The following is a 24,380-nucleotide window of genomic DNA, read 5'->3' as shown; positions in this document are numbered from 1 at the left end:
TATCTTTAAACCAAGAATTAACCGCGAATTATTCTAAAGATTTATAAAGATAAAGTTATGCTATAGAATAAACATGGAACACGATTGTTTTTAATCTGCGCATAATAATTGTCATCTTTGACAAATGCACAAATGTCAAATGATGACAAATAGATGACAAATGTTTAGACGTAACAGAGTGCATGTTTTTCTAATATTCCTAGAAGAAAAGAATAAAAATAGTCACAAATTATAAACAGTTGTGTAATAATTCTAAAACTGAAGCTTCCTACGTGTCTTAGTACGGTTAAAACATGTGTGAAATAGTCGATTACAACAAACTCCTCAGGATTACTTTGTTGCAAAGCTACATAGCAGTCACCTTGTTGACAACACGTTATTCATAAAATATTTATTCAAACGTAGACTTTAATTATGGAAGTCAATCCTTTGAATATATTCTTCGTTAAGTCGGACAGCAAGGGTGATAGGCTGCTGTTTAGGTACCCATATACGACAGAGAACAAAGATGAAAGTAAACAGAAGAAATATGGTCGTCACAACCACTACGCCATCAATTCTACTGAGGATTTGCTGCAGAACCCTCAGTCGCAGACATCCAACATCTGTAAAGGTCAGTCTACTTTTACTTTTATCGTTATAACTGCATTTTTATACTGGTCATAAGTACATTTACTTTATACTATGTTTCAATAAATTGCACCAAAACATGTTTATCTGAACATAAATATTTTGCACAGATAAGTAAATACTCTGATGTTGATGTATGGTCCAGCCTTGTTTTATATACCTATTTATTATTGTATAACTATAGTCTTTACTTTCATTTGATAATAATTAATTAAACATTGTTTGTTGTTTATTTATTATACTGTTTATGTTAATTAATAATATAAGTATGATTGTGCTGGTCACTTCCTATTTCTTATCAGTTATTTATCTTATGATATTTTTACTGCATAATCATTAAAAATAGATGTAATCACTACTCTATGTTGGGAAATCCTTATGATTTTGCAAATTGTTGGGATATCCTATTTATTTAGCAAAATACATTTTTTTTCTGTTGTGAAATTGAATGCCAAATATAAGTAATATTGATTATTATTTGTTAGTGAGATCACACTTTAACTCTTCACATAAAATGTACAGTTTTGATCAATAAACCTTTAGAGACTTATAAGCAAACTGTTGTCTGTACACTAAGTCTTCTTTTTCCAGGTCAGCTGAGTGGTTTCACAGATGAAATGCTATCAACTCTCTTTGCTGTGAAGGCAGAACTGTGCAACAGAAAGTTTGAGCTGAAGGTGAATGATGTAAGGTTTGTAGGGCACCCGACCCTGCTGCCCAACAAAGATGACACTGCCACTATGATTCTTATTAATATTGTGTTTGCACTGCAAGCTTCAGCCAGTCATTCAGTTGGTAAGTTCTTTGAATTCAAAATCAAATCATTTATTCATTTAGGTCAAATATTGACACTTATGATAGTTGTTCACTAGCTCAGAAAGGAGGTAGAGCCTCATGGGAAGAGCTAGCAATTCTTAATAAAGTTCCTTTTGAATATGCCAAAAGATTTGTTTTAATTAAGATAGTAGCTTGTATCTGTTTCCAGAATACTGCAAAATTATGTTAAAGTAGCACTGAAAGTATGTATGTGTTATGTTAGTAGTATATGACAATATGTATGACACAGCTACATTTTAAATCATTGTAACAGCCACTTAAGTGTTCAATGTGATACAATATTGAGGGTTTCCCCTTATTACTTGTTCGATTGGTTCAATGAATTTTACTGAAGAACTTAACAGATATATGATTATTTTCAGTCAAATGTTACTATGATCTGAGCAAAAGATTAGGAAAAGCACTGAGACATGAAGAAAAGAGATGTTCATATTTGACTGAAGAAATGAAAATTATGGTAAGTCATAAACTAGGTTTACCTGTTTTTTTAATATAACTTACTTCTAAGCTATTTAGTGCTTTCCAGGTTTTTTTCTTATAGTTTTCAAGAAAGATAGTATTGTTTTATGAATGAGGCCAAAAAACCCTCTTATCAGTGAATGAAACTTGTTACCATGGTGTTTACGCAAACACGAAAGATCTGAATCATTTTGGGAAAAACATCACTGATAAGAATTTCTCTGAATTTAGAAGATAACAGTGATGAATGTGCAAATATGACGTTTTAAACTGATATGTCTGTATTCAATGTTGTGTAAAATGTCTGTAACATAATAGAGATACAGCATTACATATTTTGCTTGTAGTAAGGGTAAAGTTAATTTCACTTATTACTGCCCCCGCTGGTAGATAAGTGGCTCCCCCTAAAATAGGAAAATGTATACTACAAACAATAATCATTTTGTTTATTTTTATGATTAAAATTTTAAGTGCTCTGCCTACCCCTATGGGAAAAGGGCGTTTATTATTATGTGTGTATGTAAAGTTTTTAATAACTAAAATAATGGGTTCATTAAGATATTTTGGGTAAAGCACATTGAATCACCAACACAAAAATAAAATGTGTTATTTGTAACAAAGTACCTATATTAATTCAACTATCTTGGTGACCTTAACCTGATAAACTCACTATTTCAAACAAAAGCATGAATTACTATCAAGCATTGGGATTCCCGGTGTTGTAAACAGTCAAATACAAAATTATTAAAACATATTTTAATACTGTAAGGAAAATATGACTCCATCAAGACTTCAGGAAAATGTTACAAGAAACGAAAGTATAGAATGCTAGTCTACTTATGTTAATATAATTTTATTGAGTACCAAGTGTTTACTGGGCTTCTTTATATCATAGTCTGAGAACTTAGTACATTTACAATCTTTAAAAATTATAATTAATAATTCTGAGTTCTAAAACACGTAGGTGCCATCCATAACAACCATCCACCGCATAGACTTTCTGGTCTCTGTAGCTCTATTTTCTAAACTTGTATATACTTTTGTCAGCCGCCAATCTTGCATAAAGTGCTCTCTATCCAGATTGTAGCAAGTTCATAGTTAAAAAAGGTCAATGGCTGTCTACTGCTTAGAAACTATTAGTTATTTGAAATAGTTCTTGTCATGTAATCATTATATCAGCGATTATAAACTCTCGCGACTTTTACATATAATTTTATAAGCCGAATCGTAGGAGTCAGCCCGTGACCATGGTTTGTGTAATTTGAATAATTTGATGGAATCTTCTGTTTATAAGATAAGAATCCTTACATTTTTAATCTAATTAACTAATTAATTTATTCAGTTGGCAGCACACGACGAGGTATCAGCATTAGACAGTGAGATCAACGGCGACGGCGACGATGAGGAGGACAACCTCCGTCACTCGGTCAGTTCAGCTACGTACAGTAGTGAGAACGGCACAGATCCCACGCCCAAGTCCGCCTTCCATCTCATACTGCAGAGGAGCTCGCTGGCGAGGTCCATGAAGGCTGTGTTTGAAGAACTTAGTAGTACTGGTAAGTGGTTTTTCTAATTTTATTACAATTATTACACTAGAAAATATTAAGCTAAATTCTAAGTTGACATTGGTCACATACGACGGTCGAGTTTAAGAATAAATACAATGTTTTATGGGATACTGTATTTCGCCATTAATATGTGCTGCAAATGTTCTAGACGTTCCAGTGCAGTGTGTGACCGATGTCATAGTTTAAGGAGAAATAATCCATTACTTGTATAATTGTAACTAAATTGATAACTTATCAGGGCTAATAAGGGTATTTATTTTCGTTTCCATTTTTTTTTCTATGTTTGTTTTTTATCTCCTGTTAATAGTTTGTCGTTTCCTTTTGCAGGTATAGTCCAAGTCCGTATAAACAAATGGGTTTTACTCTCATTCTGTTTGCCGCACAAGGCACATCAGATACACAACAGAGGGTTAATCATAGAGCCAGAGACAATAGACAAATGTTTACAAAAACTGAGGCCTTATCATGGGATATTGCTTATGGTAAGAACTTTAACATTATAACTACATAAAGTCATACATATTTACTTTAGTTAGCTCTTAGATATTTCTCAATTTTAAATTACACGTAAGTCTCTTCCTGTCCAATTTTCTTTGACGCATGTTGTAGCAATAGATATATTTTCATGAGTAATACTTGTCGTTATATTATTTGTAAGATCGCCGTAAAAGAATACCTTTAAATATTCTTAAATAATCATTTTTTTTTAATTTTTCAGGTGAATCCCAACGATCTGCTTGCTTCAATACCCCTGGACAGCAGTTCTGCTCTTTTAAGACTGATCAAACTTTATAGCCCATTAAAAAGTTTACAAACTCTTGCTATAGAAGCAGATTTGACTTTAAAACAGGTATACATTTATATTCTACATCTCTCTTGATAATAATGCTCTCCTAGCCGATAATACGCTACGGCTTGTTTCATTGAAACCAACAAGGACAGACAAAAAAGGATGATTTTCTTTACCTTGATATTAATATATCACTTTTTATCTTATTTTGCTATAACAAATTTTATAATGTATTTTTCTTAAACTAGAAATCTAGTGATAGCAGTCTTCACTATATTATTTAATAGTAGTAGTATAATATGTCTTCTTCTTTCAGGTTTCCCAGTTAACCGGCCATTTAGTATATTGGGCGAAAGCCACAGTAATCTACCCTCTATGTGAAAGTAACGTGTACGTAGTGGCGCCGGGTGCTAATGTTCACATTAATTCGCCGCTGGTTGAGGAGTTCGCCAAGGAGTTCCCTGGATTGTGCTTATTGCAGGTCAGAAAATTTCATTATTTTTGTTGAAGAAACTACTTATTGAGAAAATCATAACTTTTCAGTGTATGACGGGTTGCTAGCTTTAAATTGCGACAGTCACTGTTACAATAAGAGGTGTGGCAACTCTGATAAACAATAAAATTATCTAATCTACCACCCTTATTAATTATATCTTATATTGTAGTTTGAAAGACACACAGAATATATATTTGTGGAATTGATTTGGATTAATCTATTTCCTATATTTATTGTGCCAAATGTAATTTATTTATTAAACAATTTTAACCTTCACAAAAATCTCTGCATCACCCTAAGGCAGACTGGCAGAAAATGCTCCTGGCATTAAGTCCGCCTTTATACAGCTCTGTATACAAAGTTAAAAATAAATAAATATTTACACTAAGACATTTTTTTCCACAGATGTTAAGTGAGTTCTCCCTCCCGGCTCCCCTATGGTACGTGTCACGTAACGGTTGCGGCGGGGGCGGCGGCGGCGCCCGACTGGCGCGGTGTGTCGCGTGGTTGTTGAGGAGACGACTGCTCTTACAACTACATACTTATGTACAGTTTAACTCGCCACACTGGGGGAGAGATCCAGGTATCTTTGAATGTTAATTTTTGGTTGTAGCTACCACTAAATCTGTAAAATCTGATATATGGCTCAAGATATTTTGCAATCGTTTTCGAAATTTACGTTATTATTTTGCAATAGAGAATGAAAGTCAAGTTTGGACATCCTGAGTTCTTTTTTCAAAGACTGTACTTTGAAATCATAGAGCAGCACTTTGTCTTTGCAAAGTTGACAGCTGTCAAATGAAATTAACTAGTGATGTTCAAATCTTGGAAATAATCGGGTGTATATTTAATCGTTTCATGTATTTGTTACAGAAGGAAAAGAGTATTACTGCGAGAAACACGACATGTACAACCAGTCCTGTAGCGTTTCATTTTCTTCTCTCAATCAAATGCAACTCAATGTACCAGAACCGGTAGAACCTAGAGAAAACACGAACATATTCCCTGATTCTGACGAAGATTATCCAACAGAAAATAATCTTAATCAGACAGATTTCTCGCACACCAAACCGATTGTTATTGAATCTGAACATACCAAGTATGATAAGTTTCGCGAAGTTGACTCCGCCAATCATTCCTTTGACGATGGCATTGATGTTGTCGACGGGGTAAAACCTAATACGAACGGTTGTGACTACGATACCAAAGGAGACAAAGTGCAGAAGAAAATACAAGGGAATTCGGTCGACAGTGGCATATCAAGTAACATGAATGGTACTAACAATCACAATGGTGTTACAAACGGTGATGTTATTGAGAACGGACACACAGATCTTGCTAAAGTAGATATAGATAAGTTAGAAACAGAGAAGAAAGGGCTTCCTTCAAGGTTGTCAGATCTTTCATTGAAAGATAGCGAGAGTACTGTGAACAGTGTTACTACTAAGGACACGAGTAGTGATGACGATAAGTTTGAAAGTGATCAAGACATCTCGCCTCGGATAAAGACCAATGGCATGATTAATGGAACTGAGAAGAAGAATGGCGTATCTTTAAATTTGAAATTGCAGAGTGAGATGAGGTAAGAGACAGTGTCATATATCTATTGGTAAATGTCAATTGACATATTAAACTACATTGTGCTGGGCTGTGCATTACGGTAGGACGGTTTACTACCATCATCGACTACTGACAAAATTGTATGAAAAATTGACCAGCGCCCCTAGCGTATTTCGCAGGAACTATTTTTTTTTAGTTAAATACAACGTCGATTGTGCAGATTGAAGAAAATTGCGCTAGAACTGATCAATAAATACACTCATTAGTTCTAGTATTACCGTAATGGTGATTATCTTCCGCAAAAACCTTAAGCTCTAATTAATTATATAATTCGTTGTTACAGTTTCCAACAGCCGACAGTATGGAACGTGCCGGCGAGCTGTGACGTGGTCGACGCGTGTCGTGTGCCCAACGAGCCGCCGACGACGGAGTCTTTATTAGACACTTTCACATCAGAAGAACGCGCCGCGCTTGCCACTATACCCGCCTCTAAGAACACTGATGATCTGTTGTTGTTAGCTCAACTTCATAAAAAAGGTCAGTATGAAGAAAAAAATACCTAAAAAAAGGACTCAAAATAAATAAATTTTTAGTGTGACGTAGGGATAGTTGCGATTTTCTACGTACCTTGTATTTCCGTCGTGAAGAGTACGTTCGGACATGAAACAAATTTTTAGTGAAAAAGTTTTTTCTAATCGTATTTTCTCATCGACTTGTTGAAACGAAATTTAGATATAATATACTATTTTTTAACACACAGGTTACTTCCGCGGCGAACAGCACTTAGAAGAAATAATGTTTATGGAGAACGTGAGCCGGTCGCAACTGATGCAGCTGCTAGATAAATTCAAGGACGTGCTCATTACATTCGAGACTGAAGACCCGGCGGTCGCCATGTTGTACCCTTATCAATAACTCACACACATTCTGACAATTGTTATACCGCGTCTCCCAATTCCCGTCATAGGCTAAGAGCCGTTACACAATATTGAAAGTTGCCGGGAGTATCAGGCTGTTTTTAAAACCTGTTTTAATATCGTAAACGGGTAACAGTCTATTAATACAGGCTTCGGTCGATAGCTTGAGTTGTAATAGTTTAGACTGTACGTTTAGCAAAGAACTCCAATACTTTTATTACTGCGTAATGACTCTAAAGGCCTTTTACATTTGTTTTGCATTGAGTGAGATTCAGAAACCTCGGTTGTGAAGTAAGTAGAACACCAGATATTCTCATATCTGGCGTTTCTAGAAGTTTTTATCCGCCTGATAACGTAACTTTAAATTTTCAGTCAACGGATTGGGAGATTTGATAAACGCGGTTTGAGTCTTTTATGCCGGATTGTTGTCAGTAGTTTCTTCCACATTGATCATAGTGCCTTTAAAGCTACGGTCTGAACATTTGTAATCTCTGTGTCTGCTTTTGCTTTTGTCAGTACAGGCATAAAACAAGCTAGTTTAAAATTTAATATTTCTCTTCATTCATAGATGCCGATAAATTGAAATTACTTCATAAAATGTAACGTCTTTTAAAATATTTATTATTTGTTTGCAGAAGTAAGTTTGTCAGTTTGTATAATTTCTTCAGCTTGTGTAAAAAATATCCAGTGTAACTCGCTCTCTAATAAGGCACACGTTTTATTATGTTGATACATTTTTAATTTTAATTCTGATACAATAAAAAGCTCCTGGGTAATATTGGTACTAGTAAAATGTAATTGTGGTTGGCTGTTCCTAAATTTTGTAAAGAATACCTAGGTACTTATTTATATGTTGTTAGATTATTTATGCTTAGCTACTAAATAATAGTTATGATTTCGAATAGAATTTATTGTACCTTAGTATAGCATCACATCTTTTCCCTGTGGTGAGGAGAAAATATCGTTGTTAATATTCTATTTATTGATACCAGATAGGTGCTAGAGTCCATTTTTTATAAACACGATTCACCATGAATAAATTACTGCCATAAAAACATAATATGATATACATTATCGAGTATTTTATTGATATCGAATGTAATCTGCAATTTCGTTTTGCAATGTGTACTAAAATTAAGTCTCCACAATTTACCAGCTTTACTTATTGTAAATACCATGATACATTTTGTATACCAATAAATGCATAAAACAGATTTTATTGTTGTTTTTATTCATAACCCTCGTAATAAGTGTAATATGAGTACAATTTTATCAAACTCAGTTATATCTCCCGTCGGTAACCCAGCTTTGGAAAAAAATCTGTAGTTGGTTACATTACTTTTCTTTTACTTTTATCTCCTGCACATTATCTATACACATGTCTATTATGCTTGAGCTTACAATACTTATAAAGATTTTCCCGTTTACGAATATAAAAAATATGCGCATTACAACTTAACTACACTCGGAATATTAACTCGATTCTATAGCACAAACGGACGCCTCACGTCACTAACGTCACACTACATAATCTGTCATTAACGTCATTGTCAGTTGTGTATGTGCAATCGCGAAATTGTTATTGTTTTCTATTGTGTTGTTTGCGAAATCAAATTATAAAAATGAAAAACTTCCCCGTATTCGTGTTTCCAGTATCTTTGGAGTTTTATTTGAATGCACGACACACTCATAAACAACTATTGACTGTGTACAATCCTTACGACTTCTCAGTTAATTTCAAAGGTAATATGCGAATCTAAGACGTGTCGTAATTATCTTGTTGATTTTTTTGTGATGGACGCGTGTGGTTTTTTGCAGTGCTATGTACGTCTCCGAACAAGTTCACGGTGATCGACCCCGAGGGTGTGATCGCTCCACAGAGCTGTATAGATATAGTGGTTCGTTACACACAACCATCTGTTTCCCACTGCGACACCATAGAAAAGTTCAGGATAACTATGTATGACAAAAACACCCAGCAGGTATGAATAATTTATTTAAAATCTCTGTGTATTATTTATTCATGATTCATAGTGATTTTCAATTTTATTTTTCCTTCATTTATTTTAAGTAGTTATCCTGGATATTGCACAAGGTCTTTCACTTAAATATCAGTGTCATATACTACCTTTGCATACAATTGACCTAATGAGAAAAGCAGCATTAGAATTTGACTGATGAGAAGCAACATTGGGGGCAATAAGTAATAAACAAACTTTATTTCCTAATTTCAGGCACTGGGTAAAAGAGATATACCAACAAAACTTATAGAAGGAGAGCCATCAAGTACAAATCCAGAGAGTTTAGGAGATAATTTCCACCCAATACTGTCAAGGGCTGCTCCATTGAAACCTGCTGAAGAACAGAGCCGAGATAGAGTAACCTGTCAACACCCGTCACATCACAGGTAAACCATATTTTATTTAATTATTTAAGATTTATGTGCTTCTTGCTTTGCCCTGTGTTCTAAACATTAAATAATTTGTAATATTACACCTGAAAGAATAGAGTAGGTAAAAATGACTAATAATCACACTTTTTAATAATTACTATGAATCTAGTTTATTTTATATTATTTCTAAGAAAAAAAAGGATTGCATTTAAATGTATCATAATATTTTTTATACCCTTCAGCAGTCTAAAATAACTTCATGACTGAAGGTCATGTAGAGTCATGTCAGTTTATAAAGTAGTTTTAATAAAAAGAAAACTGTACAACAAATCTTGAATGGCTACAAACTTCATTCACTGCCGAAATTAAGATTTATCTGAATAACAAAAAATGTGTCACTGATAACTCTAAAGTATGTCAAATAATAATAACCAGGCCTTGTTGATGACGTAAATGTGGTTCCCGTAAAATAATAATCAGATTTTAAACAAAAACAAATTGTATCAAGACTGTGTTCTTTGTTCATTTTAATACAGATAACACAATTAGTTGTAAAGATATAATTCATGTGATAGCACAAAACATAAGTAATTAAATCAATAAAATAAAATTTCTTGTTTGATTTGAATTTATTCTGTAATATGAAAGTCTTCATGACTTGCAAATAGGTAATATGCAAATCACCTGATTCAGTTGTGCTGAATACACAGAATGTCTTATTTAATTTATACAAGATATTTATACACTTACCATTGTGGTCTATAATAATATATCAAATAGCTTTTGACAGAGATATGTAAGATGTTTGTAAATGGGAATAAATATTGCAGTCTTGGGCTTGCTTAACATGTAGGGTAAATTTTTGTATTTATGAACGGGTACTTAATAGTAGTATGCCTTTTGGCTACTAAGGCTTCTGAAACTAAGCATATTGTGAAACTTATTTTGAATAGTATATGATCAATTTCTTTATAAAGATATATCTTTACTTAGCCTAGCTCTATGTCCATCTGCTAGGCTCAGGCCTACTACCTAATTTTTTTTTAAACTCCAATTTGTATACTTACAGAGAGCCACAGCCAGTGAACATAGTAGCTGTTGCTGTCAGTATATGTTGTATAGCCGCTCTCCTACTACCCACACAGCCAGAACAAGTGCTCAAGTCACAATGGCCTGAATGGCTTCATATCGGCTCTAACCTCAAACTGGTGTTCTCATTTGTTCTTGGCCTTGTATGCATGCTAGTATTGAGGCCATAGACATTGTGTAATATTGTAAATAGGTTTGTATTATGAAATTTTATTGATGTATTGATGTTTATAATAGGTTATCTACTTATTGGTGTTACATTGTTGAAGTTATTACTTATATAATTAAAGGAATAAGGACTGTGGACCAGAACTTACTATGTCAAGTCAAGGTTGGAATTCAATGTTAAAAGTAGTCAAATAGTCATTGTCAAAAATATGTGTACACTATTGCAATTTCAATCTCTTTTTTTGTTTGAAAATATCAATTTATTTACTGTCATTGCTCAAAAACCAACTATGAAGTTAATATACAGTAGTAATTCCATTTTTTTCATTGTAATGAATGGTTTTGAAAATGCGATAGTGTATATACTATATATGAAACTGACTGTTCAAAATCTGACACCAATTAGGGTTTCAGTCTGTTCAATTGTTAATCATTATGGTATCATAGATATAAATAATACATATGAATGTATAGAATTAAAATGCCTATTAAAATTTGCCCCAACTTTCTCTAAGACAATAGCAATAAAATTTCATGATACACAATTCTTATAGAATAATAATAAGTTTATTTATAAACCATGACCACAAACATTATGATGTCTGATACGAATCTAAATGAAATACTAAAGGCCAGTTTTATATCCAGATAAGTTTCAAATAACTTATCCAATAGATAAAGTGGCAGCAAATGTGTGAATTCTGTCACCATTCTATATGATAAACTATCACATACTTATTCGGAACTGGTAAAACTGCGTGCCCACTGCGTCGGAACAGGAGCGTACGGACCGTAAGGATTTGTTGCTTTGTATTGATTTAAATGAATCAGCATTTCGGCGCTATACAAATTAATAGATGGTAACAAATTCTTACAGTCTATACGCTCGGATTCCAAAGCAGTGGACGCGTATCATAAATGTTAAATTGAAAAATGTATATAATATGGTTTTAGGCAGCTTAAATAGACACATTGCTACATTGAGAGACTATTGTTCGACTATAGGCATTAAAACTCGCAAATCTCCCTTATTTTGTAAATATAATATGGATTATGTTTTATTCTTATGAAACATTAATATTATAGTACTGTATCATTTTGACATTTTCAAAATTAGCTATCGATAATACAAAGCATTTTCTCATCATATTTCTTTTTTCATGAATTTATTAATTGAATGACTCCAATCATTCCTATGTTGGGATTGTTTTTTCGTATTTAACTAATAACCATGGTGTTTTATCGGTATGTTTTAAATTTAAATTTTCAAAGGCGGTTTGGTGTTCCTCAAAGGATTAGAAGACTGTAAAATGATATATTATACTTTTATAGAGATAAAAAGTGATAAAGATACTTTCTCATGCACATTTATGATTTACTACATTAAGTGGCTGTTCCACTTAAATCTGTAAAATAAAATACTTACCCCCGGGTTCTGAGGTACATTTAGCGGTAGTTTATCTATTCAATAGTGTTTTTTATATGAGTTTTAACGCTATTGAATAGATAATAATAGATAATTCAATACCGCTAAATGTAGATACTCAGAAACCGGAGGTTTATCATTTTGCAGTTAGCTAGTCCATCATGGTGGGAACACTAAACGTAACTATTTAGTACCTTTCTTTAACTATTTGTTGATGCGAGTGTGAATTGAATTTTACTTTAATTTAGTCATAATTTGTGATAGGTGTTTGGTGCAAAAAATTTACATTGTGTGATTTCATTTTTAAATAGGTGCTAATATTTTTAATCAAATTAAGTTTGGTGTTTTAGTTTTAAATTACTTTCTATTGACGTCGTACCTTGCTTTTAAAGCTACAGATAAGTCAAAATATTATTGGTGTGTTTTTTAATGGAACTTGTAACATAAAGGTTTTTTCATGTACCTACTGGCTAGTATTTAATGTTTGTGTTATTTTGTATAGAAAACCGCTGTAGTATATGCTACAAAGGCATGCTAGATTGTTTTGTAAATAATTGTAAATCGTATAGTATTATTATATTATACAGCCGTTATCTCGCCGATAGATCGGTGTAGAAAAGTATTTTTACTACGAGTATGAACTTATTTATTAGCGAGATATACAGCTGAATACTCAAATGACACTCAATTTTAAGGTAAAAGTACTTTAAGTAACAGTGGTAGTTTAAGACCTACATACATAGGTAGATAAATACATAGAATCAAGCCTTTTTTCCATATTAGTAGACAGAGACCAGAGAACGCCACTTGGTACACTCCTTACAAACTTTCCTTACATCATTCATATCCATACATCTTGTCATATCTTAAAATTGAGTTACGTTTGTGTATTCGGTGAACCTCTGTTTCAAGAACCCAAGATCTATTTGCTACACCACGGTAATTTGAGAGTAATATAATAAAAGACCTTATTCACCCAGTAATAAAGTATAAAATACTTTCCTATGTTACTCTTCATTGTGAGTGCGGGACATTCATTAGTACAGCTGTAATATAACACTGATGTACAGACTTTCCTTACACAAAAATAACGAGGATTCGTTGATAGTAAAGCATTTTTGTGATCAAATTATGTAAATAGGACAAAAAACAATGCTTATGAATGCATGTAATTGTATTTTTTATTAGATGCCCTGTGATTTGGGACCACCTGCTGTGAAAATGTTCATGCCAAATATATCTACAAATCAATCACTGTATTGTTTTATTATGGAAATACTTCAATAGAACCGTATCTTCGTTGACACTTCTTATGACCAGAATGCTGGCTGCTCTGTAAGAGCACATATTATTATATTAATCATTGCCATACAATGTGGTAATGATGCCAGTATTTTAAGATGTTTCCGGTGGAAAACGATGTGGAGAAGTCCCCATTAGGTACCAATTATCTTCTTTTAACTAATAAAAACAAAACAACAACAAATCAGGAATCAAACAATCTATTCGTTTTAATAACTTTATTTGCTATAAAAGTTTGTATTGACTAGAACGTATCTTGCGTGATCCTGCAAATGCGCTAGCTGGCTAGTTTTGCTGCTATTTAGTAAAGGAGAAATACAGAAAACATTTTGTATCTAATATTATTGACTAGCATAAAGTAGAACAGTACTTAAATGTAAATAAATTAGTAAAACATGAAATATCTCTTACTTGGCTAATAATAATCAAATAATGTATTAATAAATCTATAACAGGATTTTGTTTGTACTCTATCATCACACTACAAGGCACCTACTGTCGTGTCAAGACAGATTTGAGATCAGAGAAATAAACACCTAAGTTCACTTACTTAAAATACTAAAGTTGCTAAATTGTCTACTGCTAGCTGTAATGCGTCCTAACTTTTGCCGCAGCTTCAACTGTGAGATGCCCTACTCCATTCGCGTTGAGAAAATAGTGATTTATCGTTTGCCTCTAAACATTGTTCTTTGAACTCGATTAGTATTTTTTCAGCTTCGTGACTGGTCAGTGGGCGTGGCTTGGCTACACACACATTCTCAACGCACACGGACTAAAATATAGAGAAAAAATCTTAAGTAGATACTGGGTTCCTGAAGAATTCAAGCAGATTTCTGAATCGTTAGACTATACTTTTTGACTGAACTAAATGTGTCCGAATAGAAGTGACCTGCACAGTACAATATCTACAGATTAAAATAATTCTTAAAAGTAAATACGCTGTAACGTAACTTGCTATGATATGGCTTTTACGTATAGCAATGAAAATGGGGTGTACAGACAGAACTTCCTCAAATAATTCTTTGAACTAAGTTATTAAGAAAAAGAGACTTGTAGACATTATTAAGATGAAATTTAAAAGCGTTTGTCGTCGTAAATTGTTATTAACTCAGTAGGTAAGGCGTCCGCGTAAGCGGCCAAAATCAAATCTAAGGACCCCTACTTTAATTTTTGTGGTCACTTTAAAGTTTGAGTTTCAGTTACTATCTCTTATAGTCATGGAAGCCTGTTATTTGATTTCACTCAAAACAACATACAAATACATATCATTTTACAATGGAGTTAACAATTTGAAACAATCAACATTCACAATAATTTACAGTAGACCCTAATTGCACTAATATAATTATTTTATTATAGGAATTCAATGGACAGAAATAGTTCAATCCCTCAACAAGAATATCACAATTTAATTTATTACATATTAATATTGCTTCGAAAATTCTTTGAGATTGTTAATAGGAACATTAGCAGATAAAATATTGCTGTAATCTTATATTAATTATTAGCTTGGTGCATTGAGGCCGATTTAGTATGAGATCAAGTGTTTAAGTTAGAGACTCACAATGTACCCATAGGTACAGTTAATGATAAAAATATTTGTGTACTTGTGTATCTACTTAGTACACGCAATAAATAATAGGTACTTGCTAATAACTCTTTTAGTTCATTTCTTTGTTTTATACTGAAACGATGGGTGATTTCCAAAAAGATTTTTCTCTTCTACCTAGATTGTATCTCAACTTAGTAAAGTACTAGACAAAACTTAAAATTATAAAGTAAACTACCTATATTTGGTAAAAATTATTAATCTTACTGTTGAAATTATAAAGTATTTCAGCATTTTGTTTTCTAAATCTGCCTCATTTTGCGTAAAGATTAGTATCACGTGAAACTAGATTTTTACTAATATTCTAATTATAACTATAATTTTATTGTTCTTTTATAATCACTTGCTGAAATTAGGTCCTGCTTCAAACAATAACAGATCTTGTTGACTCATAAACGTCGAAAAGTTGAGGGTGATACTGACATTAACAGACCCTTTAGAATAACATATTATTGTTACTTGCACTCATTACAGGACACAGTTTCAGCAAACAGGATAGTAAAGCTATAGGTGAATCTATAATTAGATAAGTACTAATAAGACAAATCCTACTTATCTAGCTTTCTACTTAATAATTAGTGGTTCATAAAATTTCATTATTAAAGCGAAATTGAACATGTGATATGAATGTATCATTAGGTAATTATCAAACATCATGATATGCTACAAGTCAACCATGATATGAGTAAAAAGTGGGTGAAGGACTGTTGCTACCTCTGTATACTTCAATGAGTTTAATCCATCTGAAGACATCCTATCCTTTGAGAAACTTAACACCTTGTGTCTTGGCTCTCTGTAAATAATAAATAGACATTTTATTTCAATTGATACCATGTTAGGTAGAAGTTAATCTATACTATATGGGAGTAAACTGACAGTAAACAAAGTATGAAATATCTTAAAATAGCCATCTAAAATGAATAAATAAAATTTACAGATAACTCACGTTTTTCTTTCTGGTCTATGAGTAAACATGTGATACCGACTGGTATCTGGTTCAAATCTGCACAATTTAAGATTATGTGCCTCGAGACGTGAATACAAGTCATCATCTTCACCTCCCCAACCATAGTAATCATTGCTCATGCCATTTATTTCTTTGTATTGTCTTGACCCTATTGCTATGGCACCACCAAAGAGGTTTAAGTATGGCAGCACAAATCTGAAAATAAACAATAATTCTCCTTACTATCCTTCTTGGTAAGAGGAAAATTATTTGAATCAAAAAATGAAAACTTGCCTGAACTTATTGATGCTGGAAGACATATGTCTAGGTCTTTCTGTGCATGCATACAAGTTTGCAGGCTTCAGAGGAAGTAAATCAACATCATGTAGTACCAAACAAGGATACCCTGCTTTCATGGCCGCCACAGCTCCTATGTTTAAAAGCTTAGCTCTGTTAAAAGGACGCGAATCCACTTGTTCTATCACAAAGATGCGGTAATGGATATGCTGACGATGAAAAAACGTATGCATGTATACTAAGAACCCTCTTAATTGCTCTGCTCTGTCACTGTAATATAAAAATAAATACGATCAGAATTATTACAAATCTTGTACTAATAAATAAAGCTAAATTTAATGGCTCTTATTATCGAATTTAAGCTATTTTTAGTAATATAGAGCACAATGTTTATATGTATGATTTACTGACCGATATGGTACAATAATGGCAGTACTATATTTGGGCTTGCAGTCAGAAGGAGCATATTCACCACCTTCTCTTATCTTATGTCCTTCTATCAAATCCCCATCAACTAAACTAATGGACAGAGTAGTTTCATCGTGTATGACGTCTTCATAATCACAGTCAATTAAAGCAGTGCTCGAGAAATTCTCAGCGATTTCTTCAAGAAGATTGTTAAGAATGTTTTCTTTTTCAATATACTCGTAAGTTCGGCGTGCGTTCATATCAGGATGCAGCAGTATTATCAGTGTAATGACAACAATACCGCAGTATAAAATTTTCTTCTTATTCGCCTGTCGCATTTTTATTGTCAACAGAAAGTTACTAGAATTAAGGCGTTTATAAAATATTGGGCGTTCTAAGTACACAAACAAATAATTAATGGAAATTAATATAAAAAACTAATAGAGAAGCTTGTGGTTAAAAATATTGATTGTACAATATTATATTGTCATTTTGACATTGCAGAAAACAGCTGATTTCTCGTTCGGAATTTTTAGGACGTAACTTTTTTAATACACATTCATTTGAATAAAAGATCTCGGAGCTTTAATAGGTAGGTATACATTTAATTGATATTAATTAAGTGGTTTATTAGTAGTAAGAATTTAATATGAAATGCAAATGTATTTTATCAATTATCTAGACCAATATCATTGGATAATTAAAATTTGATTGAATTACAAACATTATACGAAAATGTGTGGGTAGTTTTACTATGCAATTAGCAAACACCGTGCAAAACTTAATATGAATGACAAATAATTTAAAGGGAAAAAGTGTTCAGTTTAGCTTTAAAATTAACTTTACGTTTAAAGTGATATAAAAATACCTTTTGTACTCTAAAGGAGTTTTAAGAACTGGCATAATTTCTGCGACAGCAAAGATGCCGTTTGAAAAGGATGAAAATTTAATGATTGCTGTGATTGACACGTCCGAGGAAAGTGAATTTTCTGTAAATTCTCCTGAAGTAATTAGGAAAAGCTCTATACCGGAGACGTTTAATACATCATGGGATCCTAGTTTCCACACAATTCATGATAATAAACAAAAGGAATTGATCAAGACGCCACCTTTTGTGAGCATAATGGTTGCTGACGACCCTAGTCCCGAACTTGGGAGCACAACACACAGTTCTACTCAAACGGATATCTATTTGAGTCTGCCTGTTGAATGCAGTTACGCTGACGTGAGTCTTTCCTTTAGCAAAGACTTTAATCTGCAAGACTCAACTTCAAATGACAATTCCGAGCAATCTTTGGGAAGTAAACGCTATAGACGAGATTCCAGTGATGCGGAACATAAACAAGAACGGCCCTGGAAAAAGACGAAATGTACCGAGTCGTGCTCATCTAGCACATCTGATTTGACAGAATCTAAACATAGATTAGAACAGTCTTCTTCTCAACTATCGAGCAATTCAGAGGTGTCGTTTAAGTCTATTAACAGCAATCAGTCTTACAAAATTCGGAAAAGACGATTGAAGTCTGACTCAAACTTATTCAAGGATGCTCTTCAACGGTCACGAAGAATTACGAATTTCAACAAACGAAATCATTCAGATAACCTTTCTCTTACACCAGGTAACTTTAAATCACTATCAAATTAGAAAAAAAATGCACTACATTCTGAATAGTCACAGATAGCCCTTATATAATCTCTATACGTAGGTAGGTACCTGGTACAGCAAATAATGGGGTCTTTGTAAATAATGCGATTCAGTTTGCTATTATGTATCAGGCAATCTATTGTCAGAAACTACATACATGACCCATAGGTACCATGGCCTTATTATTATAGAAAACTCAATGTCCGTTCCGAGCCAAATAGCCAGGCATTGATACTCAAAAAAATTGTTCAGTTTTGGCCTATTAATTACACATCAATAAATGGACGTAAACACGATTAAACTGCACCAGATATGTGCCTACAAGGTACCATGACATTTAGATAAGAATGCATGCAAGTACGCGTATGACGATTTACTAACTGGGGATAGTTTAACAACTTGAACTTATTATCACACTGTAGCCACTTGATAACTCTTTTTGTTGCAAACATCTTAGTTCAGTCAGCTGCTAATATAGTAGTGACATCATCGATCCGCCTGGACATTCAAGTCTGGTTGTAACGGCCGTTGCGACAGGTCATAAAGCGCGAAATCTTTACAAACATTCGATCGTGTTTGGACAAGCGAATATAGACTAGACTTTAATGAAAATATTAACTATTTTTGCTATAATTTGTTGTCTTTATGATGGGTACCCTGGCTCATAACAATATTAAAGTTGAGTTGGAGATTGAGTGTGCATTAGACACGGGACAGTTAAGTGAAATGGAGTGGTTTATGTTGTCAGCAGGAACACCTCGGAAGGAGAAGAATTACCGGCGGAATAACAAGTCTAAACCATGGAGGATTGTCGACCTGTGTGCATGGATTGGCAGAAAGGTAGTTAGTATCTTGACTTTCTTTTATAAGTTTGTTTACCGGTGACTTGATACAGAAAGATTACTTACCTAGTCTTATAAGTGTTACTAAACACCATGCGAGGTTCGTAGGTTCTTAAAATGCAGCGATCTACTAACCATTTTTATGACCTTTACCGGGTAGAGACACTAGGAGTCGTGTGTTTATCCGGTTGAAATGCACGCGACTCCGAGGCTCTCTCACTACACTAGTTAAAGGCCTCCCGACTTCATAATCTAGTACATATTCGTATCCAATATTCAGTAGCCAACCAGTAATAAAATGTAGATTAACATATTATTTCATTTATTTATAGATTGATCTAGTCTAAAGGGCATCAAAACAAAAACTTGACGTCGATTATATGCAGCTGTGAGATTGCGATACTGCACTGTATGACTATATTGAATATCTTGATTACTTCAAATTTAAACTATAATACCGGTCGAAAGCCTTGACAGCCACTTGTATATATTTTACCTGTTTGTTGTAGGTATTTCTTGTTCAGAGTATCACTCGCGTCGATATCTTTTTAATATGAAAAAAGTAGTGCCCTTCTTCTCGAGCAATGATTAAGGTAGTTACTGCGGATGCTTATGAAGGTCACCATCGCTCTATCAATGCGTCTGGTGACCGTTGCATTTTGCGGTAATAAACCCGAGACTGCTGGAATGTCCACAAATTACACTGTATGTAGCCACTAGACAGTGATATTAAATGCCATTGCAATTTAAGGAAATAATGAAAAGGCGTTAAAACCTTCTTATCGTAATAACTTATAGGTAGCTTCGAAATATCACAATCACCCTAGATTGAGCAGTTATAGTCCGAATCCTATCTTTGCCTACCGGTAATTGTAAGCATTAGATAATTATGATATTGAAACGCGGATATCGTCAAAATCAGGACAGTCCCAGCAAAATAAGAACGGGAGTCAAGGATTTAATTATTGGTTTATTATTTTTTCGTCTCGAATGGGACTTGAAATTGCAACCGGTTCACAAAGGGACTGCACTGTAGGTAGGTATTATATGCCTACTAAATTAAAAGCGTCACTTTGTGATACGCACAGCGCACTCGTACATTCTTAACATTCTTTAGAAATCTTATTCTAGGAAACTGGATATCCTTGTTACGATATTGTATATGACGCGTAAATGCATCTATGAACTGGTTTTTTTGTTTTAGATAAAACGGTCATTTTGGTCACTTACTTTTATTAAGCTTGAGGTAAAAATGGTACACATAGCCTTGTTTTTTTATACTGACTACATATAAATTACAAAAAAGGTCGCACCCAGCAACATTTCTTGTGAACGGGTATCGAACTTACGATATTTGTCGCATGCAAAAAACCGGTAAATGTTTCAATGAAATGCCGACAGCAATGACGTCATGCATTGAGTTTATTTGGCTCATGACATCCATGCAAAGACACGTTAAGTAATGTTTGCTTGTGTAGGTAAATAATATGAAGGAATAATCGTAAGTGGTTTCGCCCTCTGTAATACATCTTGCCATATTTTTGGGTTATGGAAAAATAACCAATAAACTCGATCATGACGTTTTCTGTAGACCAACTACCAACTTTTATTACCAAGAAGCTATGTTCAAAATAAAAATCTTTAAATACGTTTACCCAGTTTCAGAGGGCCGTCATTTGCATGTTTTTTATTTTGGAGGTTGTGGTACTGTAATGTAAGCTCTCATACGTTCATGATAGAATTGAAAACTAAAATACAAAATTAATTAGATTCTTCTTCAGGGCTACCAATCCATCACTGGCCTTTACACCGACATCATTCGAGAGCCGTTAGTGACGAAACAGAACAATGAAACTTCTGATGAACTGAAAGAACTAAAAAAGTTTTTAGCCGAGGTGGATAAGAAGCAGGCGCGGCTGGCAGAGGAAAACGAGAGCTTGAAAGAAGCCATGAAGATGATGATGAACAAAATGGAACAACTCGAGGGTAAGCTCAGGTAAAACTTCACAACAGAATAGTATGATCTATCTTAACTGTTTTTTTTTGCCGCCTTTGAATGTCCCATTGCTACGCAAGGGTCTCTTCTCGAAAGGGGAAAGGATTGGTCTCCAACTACTTATTAACATTTTTAAATCAAGAAAATAAATACTTTTTGCAAAGCAAGGTCTTCCCGTTTAATTTGGTTTTTCATCGAAAGTCTAAGCAAAGAGCTACAACTTTGTCATTTGCTTGATTCAAAGAATATTGCAGTTTCTTTTTATGAATTATGTCATATACCTACATTACCTACTTACTGACACATTATCATTTTGGCTCTTGATGTTTAACAGGAACCAAGACTTCCTGGCAGTTAGACCTACTGCCTGTCCACCGCCGCCACCTCCCCCACCGCCGCCGCCCCCGCCGCCTCCACCCCCTCCCCCTCCCCCTGCGTCCAAGCTACCAGTTCGAGCACACACTATACCGCGATGTGGCTCCGCGCCGCCCCGGATAGCTGGACCAAGACTCGCTATCACTCCGCAAGATATTGCCAATGTCAAGTTGAGAAAAACTAGAGTAAGTTCTTAAACACATTTTAACGGTAAAAATGTTACAATTTACGGATAACGCTGAACTGCGTTAGATTTCTCCAGCAGCATTCTTATGAATAATGGAAGAGAAACGAAATACAGAGTGTGCGATGCAATAGTTAAAAAGTGCTCTCTGAGACACGGATGTCTACCATCTTAGTTCTTTACACCGGACTATTTACTAGGCATTTCTCGACAGATTAAGTCATGAATTAATTTTTGACCTGACTCGTGATTCGAAGCCGAGACCTCTGCGTAGCAGTCGTATACACCACTATCACCGACCGCGTCACGGAGGTCATCAATACTCAAGTAACAATTACAAAAAGACCTTATTACCCCATTTTCATAGAGTAATTAGTTTGACATAATAACTATAATGAGTACCTTCTGCCTATTTAGTATCTATTAACCTCAGGATTAATTGTGATTCAGACTCAGATAACATTGCTTAGTTAATGACCGTACCTGTGTTAGTGAGCAGTTAATGGATTTGTGATTTATTTATACACTACGATGGCTTTTTATCATGTATGTTTTCAAATCACGGAACCGTGGAATTCACGCGTTTGTGTGGGAATCGAACCCCCAGACACTTTACATTGCAAAAACAGCAGATAATTGAGTGGCAACTGTAGTTGGTATTTCGTATACTTTAAACGTGCAATCACTGTTAAAGCTAATTGTTAATAAAAAATACACTTTTTGAGTTATTTAAACACTACAAATTACACATATACATAGGTATTTAGTACGACTGGATTATCTATTAGGTTTGTTATTAGTTTTTACTTGTATAAACAGCGTCAAAAATTGCTTAACTTAAGAAAAATAACTTGAATACCACCAATTACTAAAATAAACTTTCAGCTCTGAAAACAAAATAATGGTGTTCCTAAAATTGTGGTGTTCGGGAGTAAGTATAAAATTACTTAATTTAATTTAGACTGTACTTTACAATTTTCAATATTCAGGACAATCCGGTGCGGTCAAAGCCTGCGGCCAAGGACAGTCAACAGCCCCTCGTGACACAACAGATGCTTCAGTCCACTCGTGCCAAGTTGGGACGAGCGCGGCCTGTCGCTTCATCAACTCCCAAACAACAACTCACTGAACTGGAGAAGTAAGTAACCTGTGCTATTTTTCGTAATGGTAGTCTCTTCCGTTGTGTTTGGAAAGCCTTCGGTTATAGCACCAGACGTTTTTAAAACGGCCAAATTACGCAGCAATCGTACTCGCAATAATGACCTTAACGTCAGTATAAAAAGATACCGCCATTTACAAGTAACCTTTAAATTTGTATATCATTTAAGACCCGTTTCGAGATGGAATAATGTTCAGTCACTATTCCAGTCCAGTTCTGGAATGAATAACTGGAATAGTGCTCGCAAATAAGACTCGCATTAATTAACTTTGGGTTTCCAGGTGCCTTTTACAAGAAACGACAGTAACGTCCCTGTACAGACGGCGAGTAGCACGAAATACCTTCCGCAGTGCAGAAGAGCTGCGACCACGGCCATATCCCGCAGCTAGGTGTTCCCGATCACCACATTCTCCTCGAGCTAATTCCCTTCCACGAGTTAGACCAATGTCACCGCTCAAGTTCCCAAACGGAACAACGCCTAATCACAATAAAGTAACAACAAAATGATACTTTAAGAATTTGCCATAGTAAAGAATAGTCTGAGCATTGAGCAAAGATTTAGTCAAAGACAACGAGTTTACACTTATGTTTAAATTTAAAAGATTTATAAACTCTTTTTATTAACGGATTCATAGACACCTACCATCGACGTCGTTTGTGTAGGTCAATGTCCGTTAAAAATTTAAAAGAAATTACCTTTATGGTTTGATTTTATGTTGAAATACATACATATTTAATGGATGTAATGAATATTATTTCACTTAAGAAGTTAGATCGATTATTAGATCTTTTATTACTTTTTGAGTACTTAGTTTACATCTTTTTAGTGTTTAGTTTGTGACGATAGTCCTGATTGATCTATTTGGAATCGCAGGCGCATTCCACTTCCAATCCGACTGGTTTAATTTATTTAGGACTGATCGAATGTTTAGACCATAATAATCTATGTACCTATATTAGAATTATGTAATTGATATTGATGAAATATAATTAAATAAATGTATTTAATTATACAACCAAACGGTTTGTTTTTTTCGACAAATTTTAGTAGCGTTGGAGACAAATACTTATTAAAGGATTTCAGGATTTGTTTGGTTAGTAAATTACGCTAACTACATGAAGATAAACATAGATAAGTGACAGCTACGCACTGACAAATAGTGAACTAAACCATGCAGTAAAAAATGATTTTTAAATATAATTCCAAGGATTAAATTTACTTAAATAAATAGATAACTCAGAGAAAGACAGATAATAGATCTCTGATATGAGAAACCTTGTACAA

General features: G+C 34.0%; 4 protein-coding genes across 11 annotated transcripts; 3 read left to right on the top strand and 1 right to left on the bottom strand.

Moving 5' to 3' along the window:
- The first annotated feature begins 152 nt into the window (after positions 1 to 152).
- On the top strand, positions 153 to 8,465 carry Nprl3 (GATOR complex protein Nprl3). The gene is made up of 11 exons (XM_076120739.1): positions 153 to 613; positions 1,222 to 1,425; positions 1,830 to 1,924; positions 3,269 to 3,482; positions 3,822 to 3,976; positions 4,213 to 4,344; positions 4,601 to 4,765; positions 5,186 to 5,363; positions 5,654 to 6,362; positions 6,684 to 6,877; positions 7,101 to 8,465. Exons 1-11 carry the CDS (start codon positions 415 to 417, stop codon positions 7,253 to 7,255), a joined length of 2,400 nt encoding a protein of 799 aa, XP_075976854.1. The 5' UTR covers positions 153 to 414; the 3' UTR covers positions 7,256 to 8,465.
- A 329-nt stretch (positions 8,466 to 8,794) lies between these two features.
- On the top strand, positions 8,795 to 13,587 carry LOC142977095 (motile sperm domain-containing protein 1-like). The gene is made up of 4 exons (XM_076120810.1): positions 8,795 to 9,000; positions 9,076 to 9,239; positions 9,492 to 9,664; positions 10,719 to 13,587. Exons 1-4 carry the CDS (start codon positions 8,880 to 8,882, stop codon positions 10,906 to 10,908), a joined length of 648 nt encoding a protein of 215 aa, XP_075976925.1. The 5' UTR covers positions 8,795 to 8,879; the 3' UTR covers positions 10,909 to 13,587.
- A 151-nt stretch (positions 13,588 to 13,738) lies between these two features.
- On the bottom strand, positions 13,739 to 17,410 carry beta4GalNAcTB (beta1,4-N-acetylgalactosaminyltransferase B). The gene is made up of 4 exons (XM_076120809.1): positions 16,898 to 17,410; positions 16,484 to 16,756; positions 16,190 to 16,405; positions 13,739 to 16,036 (listed from the first exon to the last, which is right to left on the bottom strand). Exons 1-4 carry the CDS (start codon positions 17,230 to 17,232, stop codon positions 15,907 to 15,909), a joined length of 954 nt encoding a protein of 317 aa, XP_075976924.1. The 5' UTR covers positions 17,233 to 17,410; the 3' UTR covers positions 13,739 to 15,906.
- Positions 17,411 to 17,634: 224 nt separating this feature from the next.
- LOC142977288 (uncharacterized) lies at positions 17,635 to 24,110 on the top strand. Of its 8 annotated transcripts, none has more exons than XM_076121095.1 (6): positions 17,635 to 18,513; positions 19,291 to 19,379; positions 21,151 to 21,377; positions 21,712 to 21,937; positions 22,926 to 23,074; positions 23,377 to 24,110. In XM_076121095.1, the coding sequence occupies exons 1-6, from the start codon at positions 17,817 to 17,819 to the stop codon at positions 23,600 to 23,602; spliced, it is 1,614 nt and encodes a 537-aa protein (XP_075977210.1). In that variant the 5' UTR covers positions 17,635 to 17,816; the 3' UTR covers positions 23,603 to 24,110. The 8 variants fall into 8 exon arrangements, with proteins under 8 accessions (XP_075977210.1, XP_075977209.1, XP_075977208.1 ...); XM_076121094.1 differs by having other exon boundaries at positions 19,291 to 19,382; XM_076121093.1 differs by having other exon boundaries at positions 19,288 to 19,379.
- The last annotated feature ends 270 nt before the right edge of the window (positions 24,111 to 24,380 follow it).

This window comes from Anticarsia gemmatalis, chromosome 12 (genome assembly GCF_050436995.1).
Source record: "Anticarsia gemmatalis isolate Benzon Research Colony breed Stoneville strain chromosome 12, ilAntGemm2 primary, whole genome shotgun sequence".
Taxonomy (NCBI): Eukaryota; Metazoa; Arthropoda; class Insecta; order Lepidoptera; family Erebidae; genus Anticarsia; species Anticarsia gemmatalis.
Note: the sequence above shows the minus strand (reverse complement) of the source record. Positions and strands in the feature narration are given on the sequence as shown.